General features: G+C 45.4%; 1 protein-coding gene across 1 annotated transcript in view; it reads right to left on the bottom strand.

The window, feature by feature from the left end:
* MEGF8 (multiple EGF like domains 8) overlaps nt 1–25,649 on the bottom strand; it is a 1,665,761-nt gene that overhangs the window by 54,882 nt on the left and 1,585,230 nt on the right. The window contains exon 42 of the mRNA XM_069640964.1: nt 22,875–23,007. Coding sequence (XP_069497065.1) covers nt 22,875–23,007 — 133 coding nt within the window. The remainder of the gene's footprint in view (nt 1–22,874; nt 23,008–25,649) is intronic.

The following is a 25,649-nucleotide window of genomic DNA, read 5'->3' as shown; positions in this document are numbered from 1 at the left end:
GCCACCAGTTCGTCCTAGGCACACTTTTATAACCACCAAAAATCCATACAGGGTCTCTAGGGCCATAAAAATGAAAAGACCCCTGTGCACGGTACAGTAAGGTACTTGGCGCACAGATAACAAGTTACCAAGAAATGGCAACATAGGCAAAACATAGTTTCCAAGTACTCACAGTCTGAAGGACTTTGTTATTGGGTACTGAAAAAATCCTGAAATAGAAACCAGAGCCCTTCTCCTGAAGGGACGCTGGCTCCACCCCTTGCATGTCCAATAGTTTCAGGATCTCCTTCAGTAAGGCAGGGGAGCTATCTGCAGCAACGGCAGTGAACAGGAATGGGGGAAGGAAGGAGAAGACTCAACCCCAAATAGACAACTGAGAGGAGCCAAGGGTTTGAGAACATGCGCTTCCATGCTTCGATGTACAGAGTCAGACGAGCCCCAACTGGACAGCTGTGGTTCCCGACCGTGACTTCACGGGTTCTTTCCGTCCAAGGTAGGGATAGAGGAGGGGGAATGAAAAAAGCCCCTTGTGGCGCGTTGCTGCTTCCGTCTGAGTACTGGGGGACCTGTCTAGCTGTCGGGTTTTCCTCTCCTGGAAGTGCTGAAACCCTCAGAACGACCAAGGCTTATGGTCAGACCTGCCCTTGCTCTGGGGGAAGGATTTTGGTCCCGGTTTGGTCAAGACAACCAAGGACTTGGACGTTTGGGTCAAAGTCTTCTTTTTCGTCAGCTCATCTATCGACGAGTGGAACAGATCCGAGCCCTCCAAGGGGAGGTCAGGGATTTGCTCCTGGATGTCGTCGGAAAACCTGATGGCATGCATCCAAGAAGTCCTCTGCATTTGCACCCCCACACACATGCCCTGCTGGTCGTGCCTATATGGGAGACAGCAGACTCTATAAGGTTGTGCACAGCACTGCTGGCCTCTGCAAAGTATGCCTTGAAAGCGGCTTGTCTTTCCAGTGGAAACATCAGGAAGAAAATCGCTGATCTCTCTCCACAGCTTTGGATTAGTGGCCGACAGAAGTGCCCACAATTGCCTGCTGAAAGTGGAGCTCAGCATTAAGGTAAACATTCCTGCTAAAGGACTTGAGTAACTTTTCTTTGGAGGGACAACTGGTCGCAGAAGACGAGAACCCCAAAGGCTTAGAGTATAAAGGGCTGCCACCACCACCGACGAATGCGGCTGGGGGTGCGCAGGGAGCAGCACCAGATCTTTCTCCATCTGCTGAAAATGACCGTCAAGTCACTTATTCAGTTGGGAACTGGCAACCATCTTCTCCCAGACCTTTGAGGCGACTAAAAGGACATGCTTTTATAGAGGAATGTCGGACCTGCTGGTTGATTTTAGAGCCAAGACCTCAGCCAACACACCCGGCTCCTGCTGAGCCTGTTCCGGCTGAGGGATCCCCCAAATATCCCGCCAGCCCCTGAAGCCGATCATGAAAGCCTTGACAGAGGCTTCGGATTCCTCAGTGTCGCCATCAATGTTGTCTTCATCATGGGGGGAAACGTCATCTTGCTGATCCCTTAGAGAGACCACCTCAGGATGTATGTTTTGGACGGGCCAAGTCTGGGACTACAGAGCCGGAGGAGGCAAAGTTCCAAGGGGTGCTTGAGGCATGGGGGCCTGAGGTGGAGGCAACCGGGTGGCTGTGGCGGAGGCCCCAGTAGGGGAGGCCTGGGATGCAGCATCTGGGGCACCACGCCTCAGATAAGATCCTTAAGATAACCCTCCATCTGTTGTGACCTAATGAGCTATAGGAGCCACTCAAAAAGCAGTCCTCACACACTGTCTGGCTCTGCTGGGGAGTTTGGGGTCTGGCGCCAGAAGTTAATAATTTATAATTTGGCATTTATTAAGTTCAGGAGCACTTGGGGCCTCAAAGCGGGCTGGCCCTGCCTGTGCCTCAGGGATCTCGGAATGGCCTCTGGGAGCTGCGAAACCCTCCGTCGAATACTGGTAGTCCTCTGGCACTGACCTTCGACCTCTGAGGTCGGCTCACTGCCCTCGGTGTAAGCACCGGTAGTCAATGAGCTAAAAGAGGATGCAGCTGTCCTTTTCAAGCTAGAGCCTGAAGGCCCCTCACACCCCAGTGATGTCTCAGAGCTAGGGAGCCCCTCAGAGGCAGACCTGGTAGGGTCCCTATGCCCCTTGACTCGTGTGGCGGTAGCCTTCACAGCCTTGGAACTACCTCCAGTAGAAGAGCTTGAAGGACCCCTCCAAGATAGCAACCCCGGGGAGAAATCACTGTGTTGGGGTGTTTTGTTGAAGAGGTGACTAACCTTGTAGTGCCACAATGCTTTGGAGACAAAGTCCTTCAGATGTCCAGACGGAAAAGTGTTGAAAATCTCCCTCCAGCGGGAAAGACAGTTCTTGAAAGAACACAGAGCAAGAGTGGCGCACGTGCACCAACAGTGATCGGGTCACAGGCTCTCCAAGCAAAGTTTGTGGGGGTCTGACGTCAGGAAGAAATCGTTACACGAGGCGTACCAAGCCTCCTGCGACCGACATGTACCGGAGAAGGCGCGGCACAGAAGGGAAGCAAGATTGGAAAAGAAAAATAGCATGGGGAAGCACACGAAGCTCGAAAAAAGAAGCCTGCGCAAGCTGCTATGTCCATTACCATCCGAGCAGAAAAAGGTACTGGGGTGAGGCGCCAGAGGACGGGGCCTAGTGGGTGTGTCTATGCTGGGGGCCACGCCCCGGCGCAATATACTACATTTGAAGGGGAAGCTCATATTTCTGGCTGCCAAAAGGTTCCAGTACTGTCCCCATGCTGAGGGACGCCCTTAAGGATGGAGAAAAAGGAACAGGACGTATGAGTATAGTCATGATATTATATAGCTTACAATTTTCCACATTTTCTTCTAGACTATTATTCCTCATATTAATCATCTACCCGTGGTACCACTGTAAATACAGTTTCATCAGGAGGAGTGAATTTAAAATGTAGCGATAAAAACAATATTCACTTATTTATGGAGAATTATTCTTGAATATCATCTTTGTAACATAAGAAGATTAGAAGAAAGGGTTACTTAATTTGCATGCATTCCGAGTCATTTGCTTAAGCTCCATAATTACCCATCTTTAATTTTCTCTGTGCAATATATAACACGTGCATTGGAACTAAAAAAAGTGCTGAACTGGAGTCAATTACCATTCATGTTTTCGACATTAATCACTGCGCATGTGCTGTGGCTCACTGGGTAGATTTTAGAAACACCATAGACGATTATCGTAAATTAGCACATGGAGATCGTTATTGACCTCCACTCAGCCAATCAAAATGTTTAGAGAACAGTCAATAAATACAGATATTGACTGTATTCTTAAGATTCGGTCTTCAAAAGGAGACAGGGAAACAACATTGCCATTTCCAGGCAGGATTTCCTTCAAGAATACACTTTCTCCCATTTTTGCTGCAACATCCTATTTAACACATGAAAGAGAGAGCTAAAACTTGCGAACATGCTTTCCCTTTCTTATAGAGAAAGTGTTTACTTTTACTTGACACTTGTAGACAGACAAGTTATTTAATTACTACAAAATAAAACCACATTTAATTTACTAACCCAGTCGGTTTATTTACTTTACTGTCAAAGTTACATTTCACCACCCACACTCCAAAACATGTATTGCTACTCCAGCTATATGCTACTAGCCTCGTAGACCTCAGGAGGGGCCATTTTTTGCTTAAGATAATGACCCTTGCCCAAGTCTGAGCGTGTGTTTGAAAGACATTGCCCTCCTACATTTGTGACCCGCTTTCATTTGTGTCGAAAATTATATACTTCAAAACAAAACAAAAAATGTTTTGCAAGCAGGATGTTGCATCCATCAAAAGCAGAAAGAAGAGAGAATACGTAGCAAGTAGTTTCCAAAATGCACCGCTTTTATATGTCCATGTGTAACCTAGTGTATCGCTGTGTGGGCGTTAGTTATGTGTCTGCCGGACTAACTGGGGGAAATGGTGATTAGGAGAATAGCCGTTTCCCTGCTCGATGCAGGCTAAGGCATTCCTGAGCCATCATTTGCACAATTTAGGAAATCTGGGGCCACTGGTTATAGAACAAGACAACGTCATTGTGCAGGAATGAGGGAAAGAATCAGACTGGACTTTTTCTATAACGAAAAATAATTTGTCTTGCAAATACATTGCATGGGGTTTGTTATAGCAAATTCAATGTTTGCGTTTGCTAGTATGATTTATTAAGGTGTATCTCTAGCCGCTTTTCCGGATGTCGTATTAGTCCATACATTATGGAGGTAGGATTGCATGATTTTGGTAATACTGCGTCGGTGAGAAATTAGAAATGTTTTCAGCGGGTAGATGGAAATGTCATGTTATGCATTATTTAACCTGAATTATAATTGTTTTTTCATAGCTTAATACTGAAGATGTCTCGAAACGCAGACCCCGGATTCGAACCTATGTTGTCCTGCGTCGTCTTGTGCGTTGCCACTCAGCTATACTACCTGTGTCTATACATGCATATATTTTATGTATAATTTCTGCATTGATGCATTTTCTGGATTTTGGTCTGGCCTTACTTTGGCTTTATTTAGAAAAATGAATTTAATGGCCTATTTTTCCCTGAAGTTCTATTGGCTTCCATTGTTTTAAAAACATTGTGTGCCTTAATTTGATTGTGGTTACTGTGACCAATCCAGGGAATTCTTCCCTTCTCAACAAGAAGACAGCCCACTAAGCAACACCCTCCCTAGGGGACAGGGCAAGAGGGACCCCATTGGGGGAGCCCCCTCTGGGGACAAGGAATGCCAAAGCAGGGATTCACTTTCACCTCCCCTCAAAGTCCCAAGCATTCATGGGGTACATGGGAACTGAGTAGGGTAGCCATGTGCAGGGCCCCTTTAAGGAGGATGGCTCGGTCTCTGGCATATATGTGTTGCAGTCTCAGTCTAAAGCGGAGAAACAATGGGATCTCTCCCTTCAGTCCAAGGAGGGTCTAAAATACACCTGAATGGTAAGAAACATGGAAATCAGCCATGCAAAGGAGGAGGTCTTGCCACCTAAGGAGGAGCCAAAGGGGACAGCCACACAGCCTGTGTGGTCGTCAGGGACCAAAGGAGCCCGCAGAGCGCTGCCTCTGCAGCAGCGGCGCAGACCTTGCCAGCCAGACACCCCCAGGAGAGGAAGCCGCTTCCCAGGACAGAAGACGGACGGACGTCCTAATGCTCCAACCCAGATGAAAGAACTGAGGCAAAGCAGCCACTGCGCATTCCGGAGGAAGGATGAGATTGCGGGTCCGCACACACCAGGGAGACTGCCTCCACGACTGAACACAATTGCTGGAGCGAAAAAATATAACACAAATATGCACATAGCAGGTGCAGGGCGGTGAGACAACACAGGGCTGATAACCCAAACACTGAAGAAGGGGGTAAGAGAAGCTGCAAAAGATACTGCAACCACAGCGGGCTAAATAAGCCCATAGCCCACAAGGAGTTATAACCCAAAGACCCCATGCGGGGGTAAGAGAAGCCACAAGCGGGGCAACGAAGGCCCATAGTTCAGACTGGGCTGGTAGCCAGGAGGGTTTGAGAGAAACTTCAAGGTAAACCTCAACCAGAGCGGGCCCATCAGGCCCGTAGCCCACCGAGGGCTAATAATCAGAAGAACCCAGGACGGGTTGAGAACCAAAGCCAGAACCCAAATTGGGCTAAGCAAGCCACTGGCCTACTGCATAGTGTCCAACATGATCCATTCTGCGGTGTATCGCTTATCCATCCTCTTTCTTACTTTGCATTCCAGGATAAAACTCTGACTACAAGTCCCAGAATGCAAAGCCAAAAACCAGGTCTGTATAAACACCTACAGATTGGAAGGGAACATGTTGGCAACTATGTTAATTCACGGAAGTGGGACGTGTTTGTTACTATTGTCCAATGGTTACGATTGGGTGCCCCATTTATTGTGGTTACTAGAGTCTGTCGATATATAAGGTATGAAATGTCAGCTTAGATTGGAAAACACAAGATATGATCCCAACGATATATAGTTTAAACAGCTACTTGCTTGAAGTTTCATGGTGCATATATATGTTTTGTTTCCATTAAGATTGAAACATTTCCTTTTAGTAGAATGTCTTCAGAAATAATGGTAAATGATGTCTACAGCTCCCCTTCCTATTCCGAAGTATGTTTAACTTGTGGATGGTATTTTTATTTTCATTGAATGCTTTCGGAGTTCTGCCCTCCACTTTGGAAATTGGAACCAAATTGGGACTTTTACAAACCCAATTGCTACGTTGTCCAACATTTTATTCATGATTCGAATTGCAAGGGGGGGGGGGGTGGAAAATGTAATTAAAAAAAAATCTAAATATGTAATTCGTATTTTAACTTCCCAAAAAAATAACGGAATCTCTGACTAACTATGGTATTGTTACTGCAATGTCATAATATGTCTGTTTAGATATGCTTACTTGGAGATAATATAATGTGCATATATAATATAAAAGACAACTCACCCAGAGTATAAAGACACTTCAATGACATCAAGGAACACATTTTGGGCGTGGCACCAGATAAAACAGTACCTGGTACATCTTCTCAAGATACACAAAGAACACCACCATGGATGCCCAATCAACTCTGGAACATGCACGCTGAGAGCATCTCTGGCTGGGTTGAGAACATCTTGAGGCTATTCGTAAAACAGACTCCTAGCTAAATGATATCATATTTTATTCATAGTGCGCCTATACACAAGAGTTTCAAGGCACGACAAATCCAGGACAACACTGATTTACTGAACAAACTGCATGCTGTATACAGTCTCTCCTAGGCCACATTACTTGCAAAAATGGATGTGGAGTCCCTCTGCTCTAACATTGCCCACATCAATATCACCGAGTAGGGAGAATGCGCTCTTCTTTTAAAGCCCCACTTGCTCACAGGCAAAACATTCATCTTAACCAACAACTGTTTCAAAATCGGGTACCGCTAGTCGTCACATACAATCCAGAATTCAAAGTCCTCCATAAGTCTGTTCAGGAACTTCAAGCCATTCTGCAATAAGCTGAACGACTCATGACTATCCTTAGCCAGCCCTCCAATCACACAAAAGGCAGAAACACAAAGGTTTTGGCAGTGAGCCAATCAGTCTGGCCTTAAAAAACACCTAAAACTTAGGTCCACCCACACGGTTTGTGTATTGGGCTGTCTAAGGCAAGTCTGCAGTTTGTGCATTGAGTTGTCTAAGGCAAGTCTAAACCAGTCCAAACCACTCAAGAAGGTGCAAGACTGGGCTCGGACTGAACCCATGTTTACGCAATGGCAAGTTTAAGGCCTGCCTCGTGGTTTTCCTAAAAAATAATGTCCGAGAAGAGGAGTTTAAAAAAATCATATCCTAGCACCCCAAAAGCTACCATAAAAGTTCAATGGCCTACTGATGCTATAAATCTGCCTGCACCAACACTAAATTGCCACCTTCTCAGTGTAGGGTAATATAATTAAACTTAAAAAGCACCCTGGTCCCAGGCGCCATATGGGCTATCATACTAAAACCAAAAAAGTGATGGGTGGAAGGTTTCAAATTAATCAGAACCACGCACTTTTTTTTAAGTCTGTCTGCGCCATTGCAAAAGGGGTTCAGCCATATGCAAATCAGTCAGTACTGCCACCAATAGAAGCAGCCCAGCCCGAACTGCTAGGTGAGGCCCCCTCTGCACAGAAACACAATCAACCCCAGCCATGTTTCGGCCTTGTTGGGCCTCCTATGGCGCAGCGAGCAAGGGACCCATGTCTGGGTATACCCTCTTTCACATAGGGAGACAAACGAAAATCAAAAAAGTGATGGGAGGAAGGTTTCGAATTATGGGCTATCATAGGTTTATATGTAAAACAAAAAAGGGTTGCAATGCCATGGAGACCATCAGTAGAGGTCCCTCTGAAGAAAATAAGAGCTCCTAAAAAACAAAGTGGAAAAGAAAGTTTGGGGGTCCCTTTAAATGAGACAGCAGAGCCTACACAAATAGAATTCTACCCCAACTTATGCCGTGCAAAAACAAAACATTTCCAAACTGTCAACATATTTACAGTTCGAATACCATCAAGATACACCCAGCCGCCCCACCCCCCCCCACGGGGCTGGATTACATAATTCGGGGAGTATTGCATATGCATCCGATAACACTGTGTACTTTATTATGGGCATGAAATGCCCCAGCGGTGGCTACTTTGTAGCCGAAATGGATCAAAAATGACATAAGCACATGAATCTCCAATGGCAAAGCATCAAGAGATGCATGAAGAAAACCCTGCTGGCTGAGCACTTTAAAAAAAAAAAAACAAATCAGACCACTGGTTACCTTAAAAGCAGGGTCCTCAAAGGCAATTTCGGGACCCACAAAGGAAAGAAAAATATAAAAACTCAAAATGTGCACACGCCTCAATACCACTACAGATCCAACCATAACACTCACTTTAACTATGGTAGTGATGTAACCTGCACAATATTTAAGTCAATGTTACGGTTGGATTTGTAGAGGTATGGAGCGAGTTTGTCTACTTTAACATAGCTATATTATCATTTCCACTGTTTGTAGACTTTAATTTTTGTTAGAGTAACTTTACATCTTTTTGTTTTAAAGTTTATTACAATTTTTTATATTTCATTGTTTTTTTGTGGGGAGTTTGACATATGAGTATATGTTGTATAAGGGCATGCCGTAAAAGTATATGGCTAATAAGTACACCAGTGCATACGTATAACCAAGTATGAGTGTATGGCATTTAAGTGTATGTCGTGAAAGTGTATGGTGTATGAGTATTAGCAGATGGACGTATGACCATATGCCCTATATGTATTTCTTATGAATGTGTCAAGTATGGGTGTATGGCGTATGGGTGTATGGCGTATGAGAGTTTGATATATGAACATCTGACATGAGTGTGTGGCATAGGAATGGCGGGTGTATGGTATATGTACATAAGACATATGAGTGTGCGGCGTGGAATGTCGTCATGCATGGCAAATGTTAGGTCACCTTCAATTTGTAAAGCACCTAGTGCCATAGTTCATGGCATCGAAGCACTTTTGCTTGTCAAAGAAGCAAAAGAGGGGTATGATAGAAAATTCGGTAGTGGTAGGGAGGAGCAAAGTCAGGTAGATAGTTAGGATGAGGGCAAGGGACAGATAAGGTGCTCAGGAAGGCATGAGAAGTTAAAAGGTGGAAAAGCTGTGTGTACAACTGTACCACATTTATTGTGGGCCTCAACTGTATTCTATGGGGCGTAGAGCCGAAAGGAGTGATAGCTGGAAAGAGGTGTTTGCTGCATGTTAAGATGGATTTCTCAAATCTGTCCAGGTGGACAGATTTCAGGAGACCACCCTAGTTATAATGAACAGGAGAACTCTGAGAGGTTAGCCAAACCAAATCGAGGTAAGCGTGGAGAGTGGTCAAGGTTAGTCCTAGGACAGGCGAGTGAGGTCAGGAGTCCACACAGTGAAATACGCAATCATTCTACTTCGACAGGTAAGACAAAAATACTATATTTATTATGGGCCCCACTAGGAAAATGAATCAAGCAGGTCATATTATCACACAACACTCTAAATATAATACATATATACAGTCACCTTTGGTTATAGAAAGGCATACTTACCTGAACACCTGAAAGGAAGGTAAGTAATTATGCAATGAGAAAACCAGTCCACAAGAATAGAAGCTCTAACTTTATAAGTCCAATCCCTAAATTGAAGGGAGCCTTGTGCCCAAAAGTCACAAAGTTCCTTTAGGATGGAGTACAAAGGAAGGAAGAGCTCTTGTGGTGGTGAGAAATGTTTCCAAATACTTCACAAAATGGCTAAAGAACAGGCGAAAAGCTCGTGGCACGGCCATCTTAGGACACTAGCCACTTTTCATAGCCAAACGCATATGTGCATACTAAAAATGTAGCAGAAATGGTAACCAGCTATCTGCTGCCACCAGCTTGGCTTAAGGCACATTAAAAAGTAACCAAAAAGACCTTTGTTAAAAGTCTAGGGTGATCCTAAATGATCCCCATTGCACTGCATTGAAAGATGCTGTGTGCAATATGAAAACGTTACCCAAACAGGTAACAAGTAAAAGACAAAAGGGAATCAGTTTCTCAATACTGATTGTCTGAAGGACTAGACAGTTTCCCCATGAAAAATGAGCAAAAAGGCCAGGTAAGTGAAGCCGTAGGCCATAGGCTTCACCCCTGTGTAAAAAGTGATGACAGTATACAAAACATCAGCAAAACGTTTGGGGGTCCATAGAACTTGGAGGGAAAGTTGCCTAAAGCAAAACCTTTCCCAACTGTACCAGGGGGCATGACTGGAATGTACTCACTGCATCGTGTGATGGGGCGTTTTGAAGCCATGCCAAAAAAACACAGGAGGCATAGCCCTTTTACTTACTTCCCTGGAGCCCCAACAACATTTGGCAGGGGTTGTGTATGTCAGAAATGTGAAACTTCTAAGTTTGCAGCACCTCCCTAAAAAGCAAGCAAAATAACTCACCTTTTTGTTTTTCTCATTTATGTCATGGTTACCAAAAGCTTAGGCTTGTGTGCAGACCAGAGACGCCTGCAGACCCTTTGCAACACTGTGAAGCGACCACTGCTGTCCTGAACCTGTTTTCTAAGCGACTGAGGCGCTCCAAAGAGGACATCTCCTTCCCTTTGGCTGGTGGGAACAACCAGTCCCAAGTCTAAATTTGAAACCAGCCATCTCCCAAGGTCCTAGGAGCTTCCAGAGCTGTGGAACCCCAATACCAGGAGACCTGCTGCCCATTTCGAGTGCATCATCGTGGAAAGGCTGAATCCGTTTGAATCTTGGCTGAACCCGTAAGGACCCTCCAGAGATCCGATTCCAACTCACTCAGACCCCCTCGCCAAAGTGTGGGACTGCAGAAAGCGAAGAAGATTGACTGGGCGATCCGTGTCCTTTGTTGGTGCTGCAGAAAAGGCACCAAAACCACAGAGTGAACCAGGAAGTTGCTGAAAGTCGTGCCACAGGTCCTCCCTCAAGACTGCTGCTGAGAGATCCTGTCCATTGTCCTGCCTTCAGTCATCAGACCAAGGAATACAGAGGTCGGGTCCAGAGCTGCAACATCGCAGAGCATCCAGCACACACATTTTCTCCTAACCGAAGGTACTGTGGGGAAAAAGGTATTGCTTACCCGATTCCAAGAAATCGCTCCAGACCGTTGGAGTACACGTAGAGGTGTCCAGGGCAACCCCCTCTTTCCTCTAACCCAAGCCGCTGCTTGTATCCCCTTCTCAAATCCGTTTTAAGGTCTTCCTTGTTAGTTGTTTGCTTCAATAACTCTAGACACTGGAAGAAATCCACAGGAACTCTTCATAATTTGCTGCTTGTCAAGACTTCAAGTCCTCTCTGAGTTGTGTTTTTGGACTTAAAATACTTACTAGGCGAATAAACAGTCTCTAGAACCTTGAACTAAGCTTGTGTTGCACTAACCATTTTCCTACCTTTAAGTGACCTTTTATTTTTTTTAAAATTATTATTCTTGTCTTAATTGTACAATACAATTTTTGCAAGATTTTTTAGTCCATTGTCAGATATTGGATAAAAAACTTGATCACTATGCGAGAAATAATTAAGTTTGGGTTTTTATCTGGCTTGAAAATTAACCAATCGAAATCAATCGTCTTTCCCTTAAACACAAAAACCAAAATAATCCAAGACGATTTTAACTTCCAGTGGGAGACGGCCCACGTCCGATATCTAGGAATTAGAGTGTCCCTAAATCACCAAGATATATTCAAAGACAACTACGAAAGCACACTGAAATTATTAAGAGACAAGGTAAACGGGTGGAAATCGCTACCGCTCACTCTCTGGGGGAGAGCCTCATTGGTAAAAATGGTAATCTTACCCAAACTCCTGTACCTTTTCGCCAACATCCCCATCCTGCTGTCCCGGCACTTCCTGGGTAATCAGAAAAGCCTAGTTCGGGACCTCATATGGTCGGGCAAACCTGCAAGGGTGGCTTACTCATCCCTCGTGCTTCCTGTCAATAAGGGTGGCCTAGCTCTACCCGATCTAGAACGGTACTACTGGGCGGCACAATCTCAGTCATTGGTACGAACCCCAATTCGTAAGACCGCATGTACAGGTCGAACGGGCACTAGCCTCACCCAACTTGCTAAGGGCCGTGTTTATTAGCAATCTACCTGTGCCACACACGACGCTGAACATAGTGCAATCCACTTTTGCAATATGGCGGAAAATGGCCCAAAAGTACAAGATTCAGCTTAGATACTCTCCTCTTCTACCCGCGAAATTCATTCCCGGGATCCCACTCACTGCCGAGAAAGTGTATCTGATCTGGGCAGTCAACTGCAAAATAAAAACATTTGGCGACTTCTTCATACAAGGCACCTTCATAACACCCCAGCAGTCGAGGGAAAAAGGGGGCACGTCCTCCCTTGACATCTTTTTGTATTTCAGAGTGCGGTACACCTTGCAGGCCCTCATCCCAACATTCCCACAACAACCTCCCACCTGGCAACTACTGCATGGGACCATTCAGGCACAAGGGGAGGGCAAACTAGTCTCATCCATCTACAAAACCCTGCTCACGGACACTCTCCCCTCGAACCCCAAAAAAAAGACAAGATGGGAAACCACGCTTCAAACCCCCATTCTTGATGAAGACTGGAGCTATCTCTTACAACAGACTCCAAAAGTGGCACTCAATTCACGCTTCAAACAAATCCACTTTAACTATCTGCATCAAACCTATTGTACCCCTAAAAAGAGAAACAGACACCACCCTGGGTCCAATGCATCTTGCGACCGTTGCGGGTCCCCGTATGCTGACTTCCTGCACCTAGCGTGGAGTTGCCCGCCAGTGTCTAAATTCTGGTCAGATGTGCTCGACGAAACTGATGCAATAATCGGCGAGAGAGTGGGACACTCACCACTGGTGGCGCTCCTCGGCCTAACGAGACCCCTGTCCTCACACGTCAGGAAACTGGCAAGCATGCTATTGGTTTTGGCACGTAGAAGAGTAGCCATGGCATGGGGACGAGGCACACCCCCCACTCTTGCGAACTGGAAGAGGGACATCACATACTGCCAAGAAACGGAAGCAGAATTCATAAAGACAGTTCCCCACCACGCAAGACCCCCAGATATATGGGGCCCGTACATCTCGCACCTCCTCTCTAGCGCAGCACCAACCGAGACAACTGATCAGCCACCACAGACTTCTCCTGTGTAAATGTAAATGCGTTAACTGCCTGTTGTGTGATGGGACTGTCGGAGGGTGGGGGGGCGGGCGTGAGGGGGGGCAATCGGCGGCATGTTAGTAGCCCACTGTTTGGGCTTGTTGGTACACATGTTTACTAAAATGCAAAAATAAAGTTTTAAAAAAAAAACTTTATTACTAATGATATCATGATTCCTCTGTGCAGGCTATGTTCTTGGTCATTTTCCAGGAGAGCCATTAGCCACGCTGTCCAGGACGAGGCTCTGCAAATATCGTACAACAGCGATCACAGTTTTCATTGTTTTACCGCTCATCAGCTGGTTCCACCAGATTGTTCGTCTAAAATGTAAGCATCTTTGAATAGGTGACCCATGTGAATGTGTCTGTTAGTGGTTGTACATTTACACGACAGGAGTAAGTGCCTTACTGTTCCCACAATATCTTCTCTCTTGCAGAATCGACAGTAGTTGTTTATGGAGTTTCCTCTTATCACTAGGATCTCGTTTGTTTTTAGCAGGTTTAATCGGGCTCTTAAAAAGTTAATCTAATACCCTTTTTAGGGTATTAGATTAACTTTTTGCATCCATCCCCCTAGTAAAAAGTTGCCAATATGCACCGTCAAGTGTCGAATGCTACAAAGTGGACTGAGGTGAGGTGCTGGTGGATGGGGTTGGCTGGGCATGGTCATGCCTGCTGCCCGCCTCTGTGTGCTCTAAATCTAAAGGGGAAAAGTGCATTTCGCAGGCAAAATGGTTCTGTCCCTGTACCGGGGATTCCCATGCAGTATAGAGGATTTTATGTTTTCATCAATAGGAGTTTGTCTAAGGCCTAAATGAATAACTGTATTTTTATACATTTTGCCTAACTTGTATTATGAAGAATGCTCAGTGTGTGCTTAACTGAACCCTTCACCACATCATATTGGCAACTTTTTACTAGGGGGATGGATGGTGGGTCGTATGGAGGAAAGGGGACTATGGACTAGGAGTACTTCAGCCACTACAGCAACTTTTCACTACTCCTACGTCCCGTACCCTTTCCTCCATACTGCATGGGCGATTACAATGCACCATTTAATCTGGGAGGAGGCTGAAAGTAATGTACCTATGAGGTAGAAGCAAACAGATTTTTCAACACTGCCTGACCAAATGCTGCACCTGACCTGGCACTGGTATCTAGGCAATAATGTTTACAGAAGGCAGATGGGGATGCCCAGGTTTCTGCCTTACTCATTACATTCCAAGCCTTTGGTAGGGCACGGTCGTGGCCTTAGCTCTTTCTGTATGGTCATGTATACCTGCTGGCAGGGGCTTTTTCTGAAGTCTATATGCTTCTGAAATTGCTGTTCCAATCCACCTCGCTATGGAGGCTTTGGATGCCTGGGAACCCAGAGAGGATCGGATCCTCTGAATGTGACAGAGCATCAGATTTCTGAAATTCTTTAGTCCTGTCTAAATAAAATGTCATTGTCCTCCGCACAGCTAGACAATGTAGAACCATGTCTGCCTCTAATGTGGGATCTGGAAAGAATGCGGGAAGCACAATTTCCTGATTAAGATGGAACGCCAAAACGACCTTAGTAAGAAATGCTGGGTGTGTTCTGAGAACCACCTTGTCCTTGTGAAATACTGTGTATGGTTCAGAGACATGGATTTCACCAACTCTGCGCAGTGAGTTCACCGCCACCAGGAGGTCTGTCTTTCAAGTGCCCAACCTAATAGGCTCGAAATAGTTTTTGTGCTAGAGCCACAAGAACCACATTAAGCTCCCACACCGGATGAGGCTTGGTTATTGGTTGGTAGATCATAGCTAAATCTTGAAGATGTTTTTTGACCGCTGGATTTGAAGAGAGTAGTGAAGTAGCTCCCAGCTTTCTTAGGTTGACATGCTAGGTTTATTTCCAGCTTCATTGGCATCTTTATAGCAGTCAATCATGTTACATTTAAGTTACATATACGACAATAAAACACTGGCAGCCCATCACCCAGGCAGGGGGCTCACCAACTGACTAGGTTAGAACATTCAACCATGCATTCCATCACTCAGACACAAACACTCCACATGACATCACAACATTCCTTCTGCAAATCCAAGTCATACACAACACATCTCCTGCAAAGCCACACCATACACAACACATCTCCTCCCCTTACATTGCACATCGCACACAGTAAAGCATTACACAACACATTTCCCCTCTTCCGACAACAGCGGAAGACAATACACAACACACCAACATAAGCCATTCACACCGACTCACATCATCAGGGGTAGCACATAACACGTGCTCTAACAGTCTACCACTCAACTCATACCTGATGCACTGGCCATGCACACCAGGACCAACAACCAATATCACTGTCACACTCCGGACCCTGATGAAGGTGAAAAGAGTCATAGAAGCGTACACAGTACAGCTAAACACAGCCGCAGGTGCACAGAGAAGAAGAAAACATTTGTGGTAAATAAACCACAAAGTCGGAGTAATGTGAGTCCATGTGATGCCTAATACCACAGACACGCCCATACCAACCGAGGGCGCTACCACCCTTACACACATACCCCGAACCATGCGTGACTTATACTGCAGTCACATCCCTACACCTACTGGGGGCGCTACCACCCAGATACCAAACCATTCACCTTGCATGACTAACCTAAGTCACGCCCCGGCAATTGGTGGCGCTACCACCTCATACAGCCATACGTGGGATAACCATGCATAACCTCATTATTGTCACGCCCCGACAGAACTGGTGGCGCTACCACCAGGAACACACGTACGCTGTTTAACCATGCGAGACTCATCACAATCACGCCCATACTGTACTGGAGGCGCTACCACCAGACACCACATTACGTGGCACTAACACCTAAATGCCCTTGTGTCATACCATTCCACACCCATACTGTAAACATGACTGAAGGCGCTACCCCCAGAAGTCACATTTGGAGAACACATACATGCTGATCTGGCACTCACACGCCATCAGCCAAAAACACACTTATAATTTACATATAAGCTTCACCCAAAACCAAACATATGGGAGGCGCTACCCCCGCAATCACCAGGCAATCATAACCACACCCATACAAGAAATAATTGAAGGCGCTACCTCCAATCTCACTAAACTCCCAGAGCATTACATATCTTCCATACTGCACACCACACATAATATTACACAGTATAACGTTCACTTTGTAACGTTCTATGCATTTGAATTGATGCATTTCTTAAGACACAATATATATCATGAAGCCCAACCCAAATCCACTCCTAAAAGTCCATGTCGCAATTTAGAGTCCTAAATGCGGAAAACCCTCAAAGAAGTCAAAAACTAAACATACGGGAAACCCCAACTTCCATACTCATTTTGGGCCATACCATACACTTTAATCCATACTAAAATGCCATGTCGCTTGACGCGACCCTAAACTGCAAATACTAAAGAGTGTTAAATCTAAAACACACTCATCACTTCCAAACCATACCCATCCATACTTAAAAATAAAACACCAGATACAAGCCTGCAATCCATTTATGTGCATCAAAGTAAGTGAAACACAGATAAGCACATAAGCAAAATACACACTAGGAAGCTCACATAGTTCATTTTCCTTCAATCCATAGAGCGAGCAACTTCAACCATTTTACCCAAATCCATAGCTCCATAGCTTAAAGCATACGTAATTTTACCCAAATCCAGGCTCCATGGATCTGTCCCACGCCGTACCATGTTCAAACACCTCCATCGTGCAGATGTGTCCACAACGTTGCCAAACTGCGCAGCTTTTATCAACCTCCATTACATATTCCGATCCCCTTGCCTCAGACAGGGTAAGACAGCCCCGTATGGGCTGCCGCGTAGCACCAACGCAGTCCGAAATTCACTGCCGAGAACTTCAAAATCACATTGTGGACATCGTAGGGTCCTTTATTCTAGGAGCGCAGCCGCTACTTCCATTAATGGAAATGCAAATCCCTTTTCATATTCGGAATTAAGAGAAAAGCCGTCAATTACTTTTGAAGCACTGAGCGTTCCACCACAACGCCATCTCCCTGCACTCCTATAGTGACATCATCACTTCACAAAGAGCGCAGCACAGGTCAGAACTCAAACTACAACGATCATTTCAGGTACATCTACACGTTTTGCAGTTGTAAGTGCAGTAATGACATGCACATGTGCCCAGCTATGATGTTAGGCTTCAGTGCACAAAACCGCAGCAGTAGTTTTTAGTGCACATAACTACAGCAGTTATTCTCCAGACCATCAGACTCCTCTCTCCTGCACATGAGACTCGCTTCACCTGGCATGCAATTCATGCCCAGCATCCAAGCGCTATGCATCTTCCATTAATTGGCACTACCCCAAAACTGGGAAGATGACTCCATAAAGATGTCCCTGGATCATAATCTGGCTAATAACCAATCCGTTTTCCCTCTCCTGCTTATGGGGCCCGACTCTGCCTCTCTCTCCTGCTGATGGAAACAACTTCCTTCCCTTTCTTCAACATAAGAGTTAGCTTCCCTTTTTTCAGCCCTGCAGTACATGGGCAGTCAATTCCCATGTGGGCACCTGGAAACAGCACTCCATCTCCCCTTTATGCCACCCTGGGTGATAGGTCTTACTTCAATTGGGGGCAGTGTTGTCCTCTTCTTCCTTCCTGCACCCCCCGCAGCAGGGCACCAGCTTTATATCTGTTTCACACGTAGATTCTTCTTTTAAAATACCACCTCGTCGCCATTGTAGTGAAGCAGCTCCCAGATTTCTTAGGTTGATATGCTAGGTTTATTTCCAGCTTCATAGGCATCTTTATAGCAGTCAAACATGTTACATTTAAAGTTACATATAGGACAATAAAACACTAGCAGCCCATCACCCAGGTAGGGGGCTCACCAACTGACCAGGTTAGAACATTCACCCATGCATTCCATCACTCAGACACAAACACTCCACATGACATCACAACATTCCTTCTGCAAAGCCAAGCCATACACAACAAAGAGGATAACAGTAGTCTGAAGTTCTATAGGCTCTGATAGCTGCTCGGTAAGTATGACATGTATACACCTGCATTCCTGTATGAGTACGGTAAGCTGTCCAGCGAGCATGAAAGGGGTTCAACGTTATTGTATTTAGCCCAAAAATGGAATCTAGCCGACTTGCTCTTGTATTGACTTCTAGCTGAGGTTTTGCAAGATTTTTGATTTATTTGTAGATTTTGTTAAAATATACCAATATGTTTTAGCATGAGCTCTTCAGGAACCATGCTGAGAGGGCTAGTTTGTCTAGAGCTGGATAGATCACCAAACCTTTCTATTGTATTAATAGGTAAAGACGCCCAGTAGGGCTGGGCTATATATCGGGTTTTGGAGATTTATCAATATATTTTCAAAATCGATATAGGATGAGACAACATATCGTTAACATTGAGATGTATACATATATATACATTATTACATATACTACAATTTTGTACTTACATTTTGATATTTATACAGCTGCATGTATTCTCAAACAGGAAGAGGAACCCTTATCTTGATCAATGTCCTATCAATAAAGGTGTTTGTGAAATCTCGCTTGTAGATGGTGGCTTGCCACTGCGCATTTAACCCACATAAACAATATTGAGATATATATTGTATATCGCCATACAGCCCAAAAATATCTAGATATGACTTTTGGTCCATATCGCCCAGCCCTAACGCTCTGTCTGTAAATGAATGGGCTCATACTTTGACAGATGGAGCCGATCCCAGAACCGCATCCTTGATGGCCAATGAGGAGCAATCAGAACAATCCTGCAATTCTCCGGGATGAGGGGAGATGGAGGGAATGCATATCCCCAGAGATGGCCCCATGGAATCTGAAACGCATCGCCTAAGGATGTCCTGCCCTGACCTATCCAAGAGGCAAAGAGGGGACATTTGGTGTTCTCCTCTGTGGCAAACAGATCGATGTCTGAGTGACCCCATTTGAAGAATATCTTGCTTAGTGCTTCTTGGCTGAGCTCCCACTCATAAGAGGTTGTTGCCAGACTGCTTGCCTCTGTGTTGTACTCCCATGGTAGATGAACTCTTCTGAGGAAAATGCCCTGCGATATCACCCAGTTTCAGGTCTGAACTGCTAACTTGCATAGAGCCGGGGATCTGGACCCTCCCTGCCTGTTTATCTAGTACATCATAGTAGAACTTTCTCTTCTGATGAGTACTACTTCCTTCTGTATCATCGGTTGGAAGCTATGAAAGCTAAAGCAATGGGTAATAGCTCCAGGTAATTTATGTGATGTTGTTTCTCCCCATTGAACCTGTGAATTGAATGAGATTGCAGAGTGGCTCTCCGACCTTCCATTGATGAATCCGTTGTGATTTTCACTGAATGAGGATCTGGTTGGAATGGAACCCTCTTCATTACATTCGACTCTAGTGACCACCACATTAGGTCCTGATAAAGAAAGCTCTGGGTGGCTATACTGTCTGACTGGTTTCCAGATTCCTGGTTCCAAGAGGTTGATAACTGCATCTGAATAGGGATCTATGTAATCACTGTGCCCCCCCCATAATTGCGATGGCTGAAATTGCTGACTTTTTTCTTTAACCCCCTTTACACCACAACGATATGCAAGGGGAGCCCCCCCCTGCGCTCCTCCCATATTACTATAATATCCATACCCCCCACATATATCTAGGTTGTGTAAGGGGGTGTTAAAAAAAAAAGAGGTTGGGCATTTCGGCCGTCACAATTATGAGGGCGACATTTTAGGCCATTACCTCTGAATAGCTCTCATTTTGAGTCTGGCGAGGGGAACTGTGAGGACACAAAGCCAGAAGCCCCAGCAGATGCTGGTACTACCAAGCTGAGATGGAAGGCCCGGAAAGAAAATATTTGATGGCTGCTTGAATGTCTACCAATCTCTCCCGGGTAGGAAACATCCTCTCTGCTAGCGTGCCCCATCTTATCCCTAAGAATATGAGATTCTGGGTGGGACAGAGCTCCAATTTCGTCAGATTTATTGAGAATCCCAAGTCGACTAGAAAATCTAAAAGCCACTGACTTCTGCTCATCACTCCCTCCAAGAACTGGATCTTATTAGCCAGTCATCCAAGTAGGGATACATTTGATATTCCTCCTGTCTGAGATGGGATGCTACCGCCTTCATGATTTTTGTGAAAACTCAAGGAGACGAGTTTAGACCGAATGGTAGGACCTTGTACTGAAAGTGATGGCCCATCAAGCTGAAACGTAACAACTGTCTGTGTGGATGTCAGACAGGGGCATGTAAGTAAGCATCCTTCAGGTCCAGGGAGCACATCCATTCTCCCCTGCAGCAAGCCTTGGCAATGTGAGCTGGCGTCACCATCTTAAACTTTTCTAAAGGCAGGGAAAGGTTGTGGTGGGAAAGATCTTGGACCACTCGCAGGCCAGCCTGGTTTTTTTTGTGGATCGTAAGATCCTAGCATAGAAGCCCTGTCCCCTAGTAGGAAGGGGAATGGGTTCCACAGCTTGGTCTTGTATCAACTTCATAACTTCTTTGAGAAGCGTTGGAGAACCAATTTGAAACAGGAGAGAAGATGGAGGATTTGGAGGGAAGGGAATTTGAAAACCCTTTGAAACCACGGAAAGCAGGGGTATCGTGGACCTGTACGCTTGCCTCTTCGTTTATTTGATTCTGAGGCTTGAGAAGAGGAGGGGGCGAGGAGAAACCTTTAGGGCCTTTGGGTTGTTTCCTGTCATGAGTGTTAGGGGAACAGTCAGGCTACATTGCTCTCATGTCCTGGAAACCTTTGAAGCCTCCAAATCATCGGGGCCTTGGTCTGCTTGCTTGGCCCTCTGAGAACCCCTTAGAAGCCAGCTTAGAGAAAATGTCTAAGGACTTTGTTGTTTGGGCACTTATCATTTTCTTCGTAAGCTCTTCATCTGAATGAAAGAGCTCTGTGGCCTCAAATGGTAGATCTAAAATCCTATCCTCTAAGTCTGATGTAAACCTGATGCCATGCATCCACGCTGAACGTCTCATGTTTGTGCCCACAAATAGCCCTCTACTTGCTGTATCGATGTATGATACTGAGGCTTGAAGTATGTTATGCGCAATAACCTCTGCCAATCCTGCCTTAACCCCGCCTGGTGATGTACAGGCAAATCTGGGAGGAAGTCACCAATCTCCCTACACAGTTTTTGTTTTTCTGCAGCAAGCAAAGCGTCTGCATTTGCTGGTTTTAAGTGAAAGCCCACATTTAGATAAACCTTCTTCCCAAAGGATTCAAGAAGCTTGTCTTCTTTTGAAAGCAGGTCGCCGCATAAGTTGTTGTGGTTGAGGAAGCAGGCAGTATAATGATGCCACTGCTACCACAGAGGTATGAGGTAGCGGATGGGAGGTGTGGCGATTAAACAGGTCTCATCACTTCTCCCGAGGGGGGAGCCCGTTCCTATGATGCTAGGGAGGTGAGGCTGCTTCCCAACAGGGGTGGTAATATGTGGCAAGACTTCATAGGGAAGCACTCCCCTCCTGAGGATAAGGACATCATCTGAGGAAAAGCCTCCATACTGCCACCACCACAGCACATAAAACCCTACCCTCGTTGTCACCCTTTTCATCCACCCTTGATAGTAGAACCATGTGCTACTGTAAACCCGTGACTGTGACAAGTAGAAGACCTACTGAGACAAAGAAGAATGTGAGAGGCATATGGAGTAACCAGATGAAGAGTCAGCCATGTACTGAAACTAGGAGACTCACCGCAGGCATGAAGCGTGCCAAAGAGACTTTCATAGATGGTGCTGATGTTACGCAAGGGCTGCATCAACAGTATAAACAGGAAAGGGAGAACGGACAAAGGAGAACTCACTGCGGAAGCCAGGAGTACACGCACGAAGCCTGGGAAGTTTCAAGTCAGAACGCTGGAGCAATCGCAAATCTTTCTGGGAGCGAGAGAGGAAAATGCAGGATGTTGCCAGAGCGTCCCGAGAGCCGGCGGTGGACAGGTGGACTGTCAAGTCCAGAAACAACGCTGTGACCACGAGCTGTCTCTAAGACGCGCAGGAAGCGAGAAGGAGGAGGCAATGCGTTGGCAAGAAACAGATCCATCTCTGTTATCATTTTTATGCTGCATCCCCCGCAGCACTTTTTGCTGGACATCTTTCTTTCAATCCTGAATGAGTGGAGCCTTTTTCCTCTCATTCTTTCTCGTAGGCTCTGTCTGTTTGAACTATACCTGTACTATGGAGTTTATCTGCTCCATAGCTCTTAAAGGCATCTGCATTTTTACAAATGCAGCACACAGCCCCTTATTTGGGCGGTGGGGGGGAGGGGAGAAAGAGAGAGAGAGAGAGAGAGAGAGAGAGGTGTGTCTGCCTGTCTTCCTTCCCCAGATTATCATCATTTGGTGCTTCCGGGAATTGTCCCCTGTAGAAGGAACATTTGCTCACTCCAACATAATGCTCCATTTGCTGGTACTTACAGCAGCCTTCCTGGCAGCAAATATCCATTGATCTTAATCCATTTCTAGGTCAGTACCAGTAATTCCTTAAAGCATACACTTTCTACATCACGGATCCTGCAACTTACCTAGTAATTGTAGGAGGCCTTCCTCATAGCAAACACACCCTTTACCCCCAGCCACAAACCCTACCCCTCACCTGGTACTTGTAGCAGTCCTTCTTGTCGCTCTGTGCACTGTTTTGGCAATTCCCAGTCTCTGTATTGTTCTGGCACGGACACATAGTTCCATCGATTTCATTGCATGAATCTGCATGTCCGTTACACTGGCACCTGGGTCATGATGGAAACAATTGGGAGACAAGAGAAAAACAAAACACAAACATAAATCTATGCAGCCATTGTGCTGAATGGAAACCACAGTTCTGCAAGACAGGGTTGACATCTATTAGCATAGATAGGTGTGGGTCTAAGAATTGGAACAGCATAGTGCCATCAGGAAAGAGCTGTGTGTGGGTCACTAGTGATGCAATGAACAATAACGTTGATGATCCCATCAGTGCTGCATATATCGTCATCAACAATGTAATGTGGAGAAGTTAAGGTTGTGCTGCGATCTCAGCTGAGAAACATTTTACTTCAGAAAGAGATCCCGCTTCATCGGACATTACATTGAAATAGTAACATTACATTAACTGGAGTTTTTTCAATCAAATCTTTTAACTGATTATATACATATACATGAATGTAACATTGCTCCTGCATACTGCTTGTGATCATAACTGGTTGAGAATTGCCTGCAGGCACAGGCAGGGGCAAAAAAGCACTGGAGCAGAGATCTATAAAGAAATGTTGGGGGCCAGGAGGATCCGAGCATCCCAAAATGGCAGTGCTGGTCTTGGAAGCAAGACTGCGCAGAGCAACAGAGGTTCCAAACCCAGATCCGCGCTTAGAAACTGAACTCCGGTACGGTATTAGGTGCAATATAAAAAAACGATAAAATACAAATTAAATACAAATATAGTTCTTCCATCATAAGGGTAGAGCACGGAAGTGTTTTCTCTGCTACGCCTTCCCTCTCCCTTTTAAGAAGATGTCTTTTTTGCTGCCTCTCTATATTGGAGTTTTTTTACACTCTTTCAAAACTTTTGATTGGCTATTTAAAAATATAAAAGCAATTGTCTCCTTGCTCTTCTGTATAACATACATATAATTTGTGGTCAAAGGTTTTCCAGGGTTGCCTGTAACATAGTCTGTCTCTCCTGCCTAGTGATCTGACACCCAGCGAGTGTGTGCAGTTTTGGAGCAATATATCAACTTGGTTGCAGAGGATAAACCTGTACTTTTTGTACAACGATGGTTAGGTACTACAAGCAATAGAGTATATGTTTTGAACATGTTCTCTGGTGGGACTGGAGAAGTTTCTTTTCTGATGAAATTCCAAGGTGCGACCAGTCAAAGATTTTTACCACCCATTGGTTGATTCCCATATTTTTCCAGTTTGAATGGAACCTTTCCTCCTATTGTGGCCTCAATAAGTTGGCAGGATGCGTTCTTGTTTGAAAGTTAAGTCTGTTTGGTTGACTATTAGTGGAATATCCTTCTGCCTCTTGCATGACTGTAATGCTGCTGGCTTATGGAAGCCAGAAGAGGATCTAAAATGGTGGTTTTGATTTTAACAGCAATATGAAATTAACTCTGTGTTAGGGATTGCTCCATTTTTGCCCCTTTGTCAGGTGAAACAGAGGTGCAGCGACATTGTTCATTGACTTTCATCCTGCTGCCACGCCCTGATGCTTGTCGAGTTACCGGCCTGTAATATAACATTGAAAAAAATAAAAAGATTCTGGACTAGTTTGATAACCCAAACACAGAAGAGCATTATCCAGTGATTGACATTTCTTGATTTGTTGCGATACTAAAGCAGGACTTAAAAAGGTGGCTTTCATAATCTCACTCATGTTTCCAAGGTGAGGTCCGTGATGGGGAATATCGTCATTTAGGCATGCCTTTCTTAAAATGCAAGAGGAAAGAGGATCCAATGACTTGGACATTAAGCCATGGAACTTGGCAATAACATCTGGAAGGAATCGTTTAGGTGATCATTTGCCAGAGATATCTGGAGGAAACTATTAAGGTGGCGCGCATGCTACAACCTTATTGGGTATGGTGGTGGTGGACACTGACGAATCTCATGATGTCGTCACTGCTTCCATGGGGGGAGCCCCTTCCAAAGAGGACAGGGAGGTGTGGGCACTACCCTATAATGCCCCTAGGGGTGGTACTCAGTGGGTGGATCTCATGGGAGGGGAAGCCCCCTGTTAGACCAGTGAGGACTACTGTGGGAGAACGCAGTATTCACCTAACCCCTCGTCTTTACTGCAACCCCACTCTCTCCACCCCGTCCTATCCCATATGCTTCAGTAGCATACAGAAAATAGACAGGACTGAGAAGAGGAAGAATAGGGTAATTATCATGAGGATCCAATACAGGAAAGGACTGAGATAAGGAAGAGGCAGGGATCACTCAGGAGAAGTTACCCGAACGGTCTAGCTTCTAAATGCAGATCTTGATGAGAACAGACATACAAACTGACAACTGACTTACCCGAATGTCAGATGTTTTGGTGAGAACCAGCGAGAGGGGACAACAAAAGCAGATTCAGGTGTGGAGACGCTGAAGGGGCGGTCTCCACCGGACCCGCTGAGAAAACCGAGAAGCTGGCTGTGGGAAGCGCCAGGTCGAACAGAGCCCCAGAGCACTGGTGAAGCAAACAAGGACGAGGGGAAACCTGTGACCGACCAGAGAGCTGCAGCCAAGACCCTAAAGGTATTTGGGTGGCTGTGAGGCCCCCAGCACCTTTTGCTGGACTTATGAACCCCTTTCTTTAATCCTGAATGAGTAGAGCCTTTTCCCACTCATTCATTCTGAGGGGCTCTGTCTTTTGGAACTTTTTCCTTTGTATTTTACTGTT

This window comes from Ambystoma mexicanum, chromosome 1q, assembly GCF_040938575.1.
Source record: "Ambystoma mexicanum isolate Mex_15411 chromosome 1q, UKY_AmexF1_1, whole genome shotgun sequence".
In the NCBI taxonomy this organism is placed as follows: Eukaryota; Metazoa; Chordata; class Amphibia; order Caudata; family Ambystomatidae; genus Ambystoma; species Ambystoma mexicanum.
This window is presented reverse-complemented; position numbering and strand designations above follow the sequence as displayed.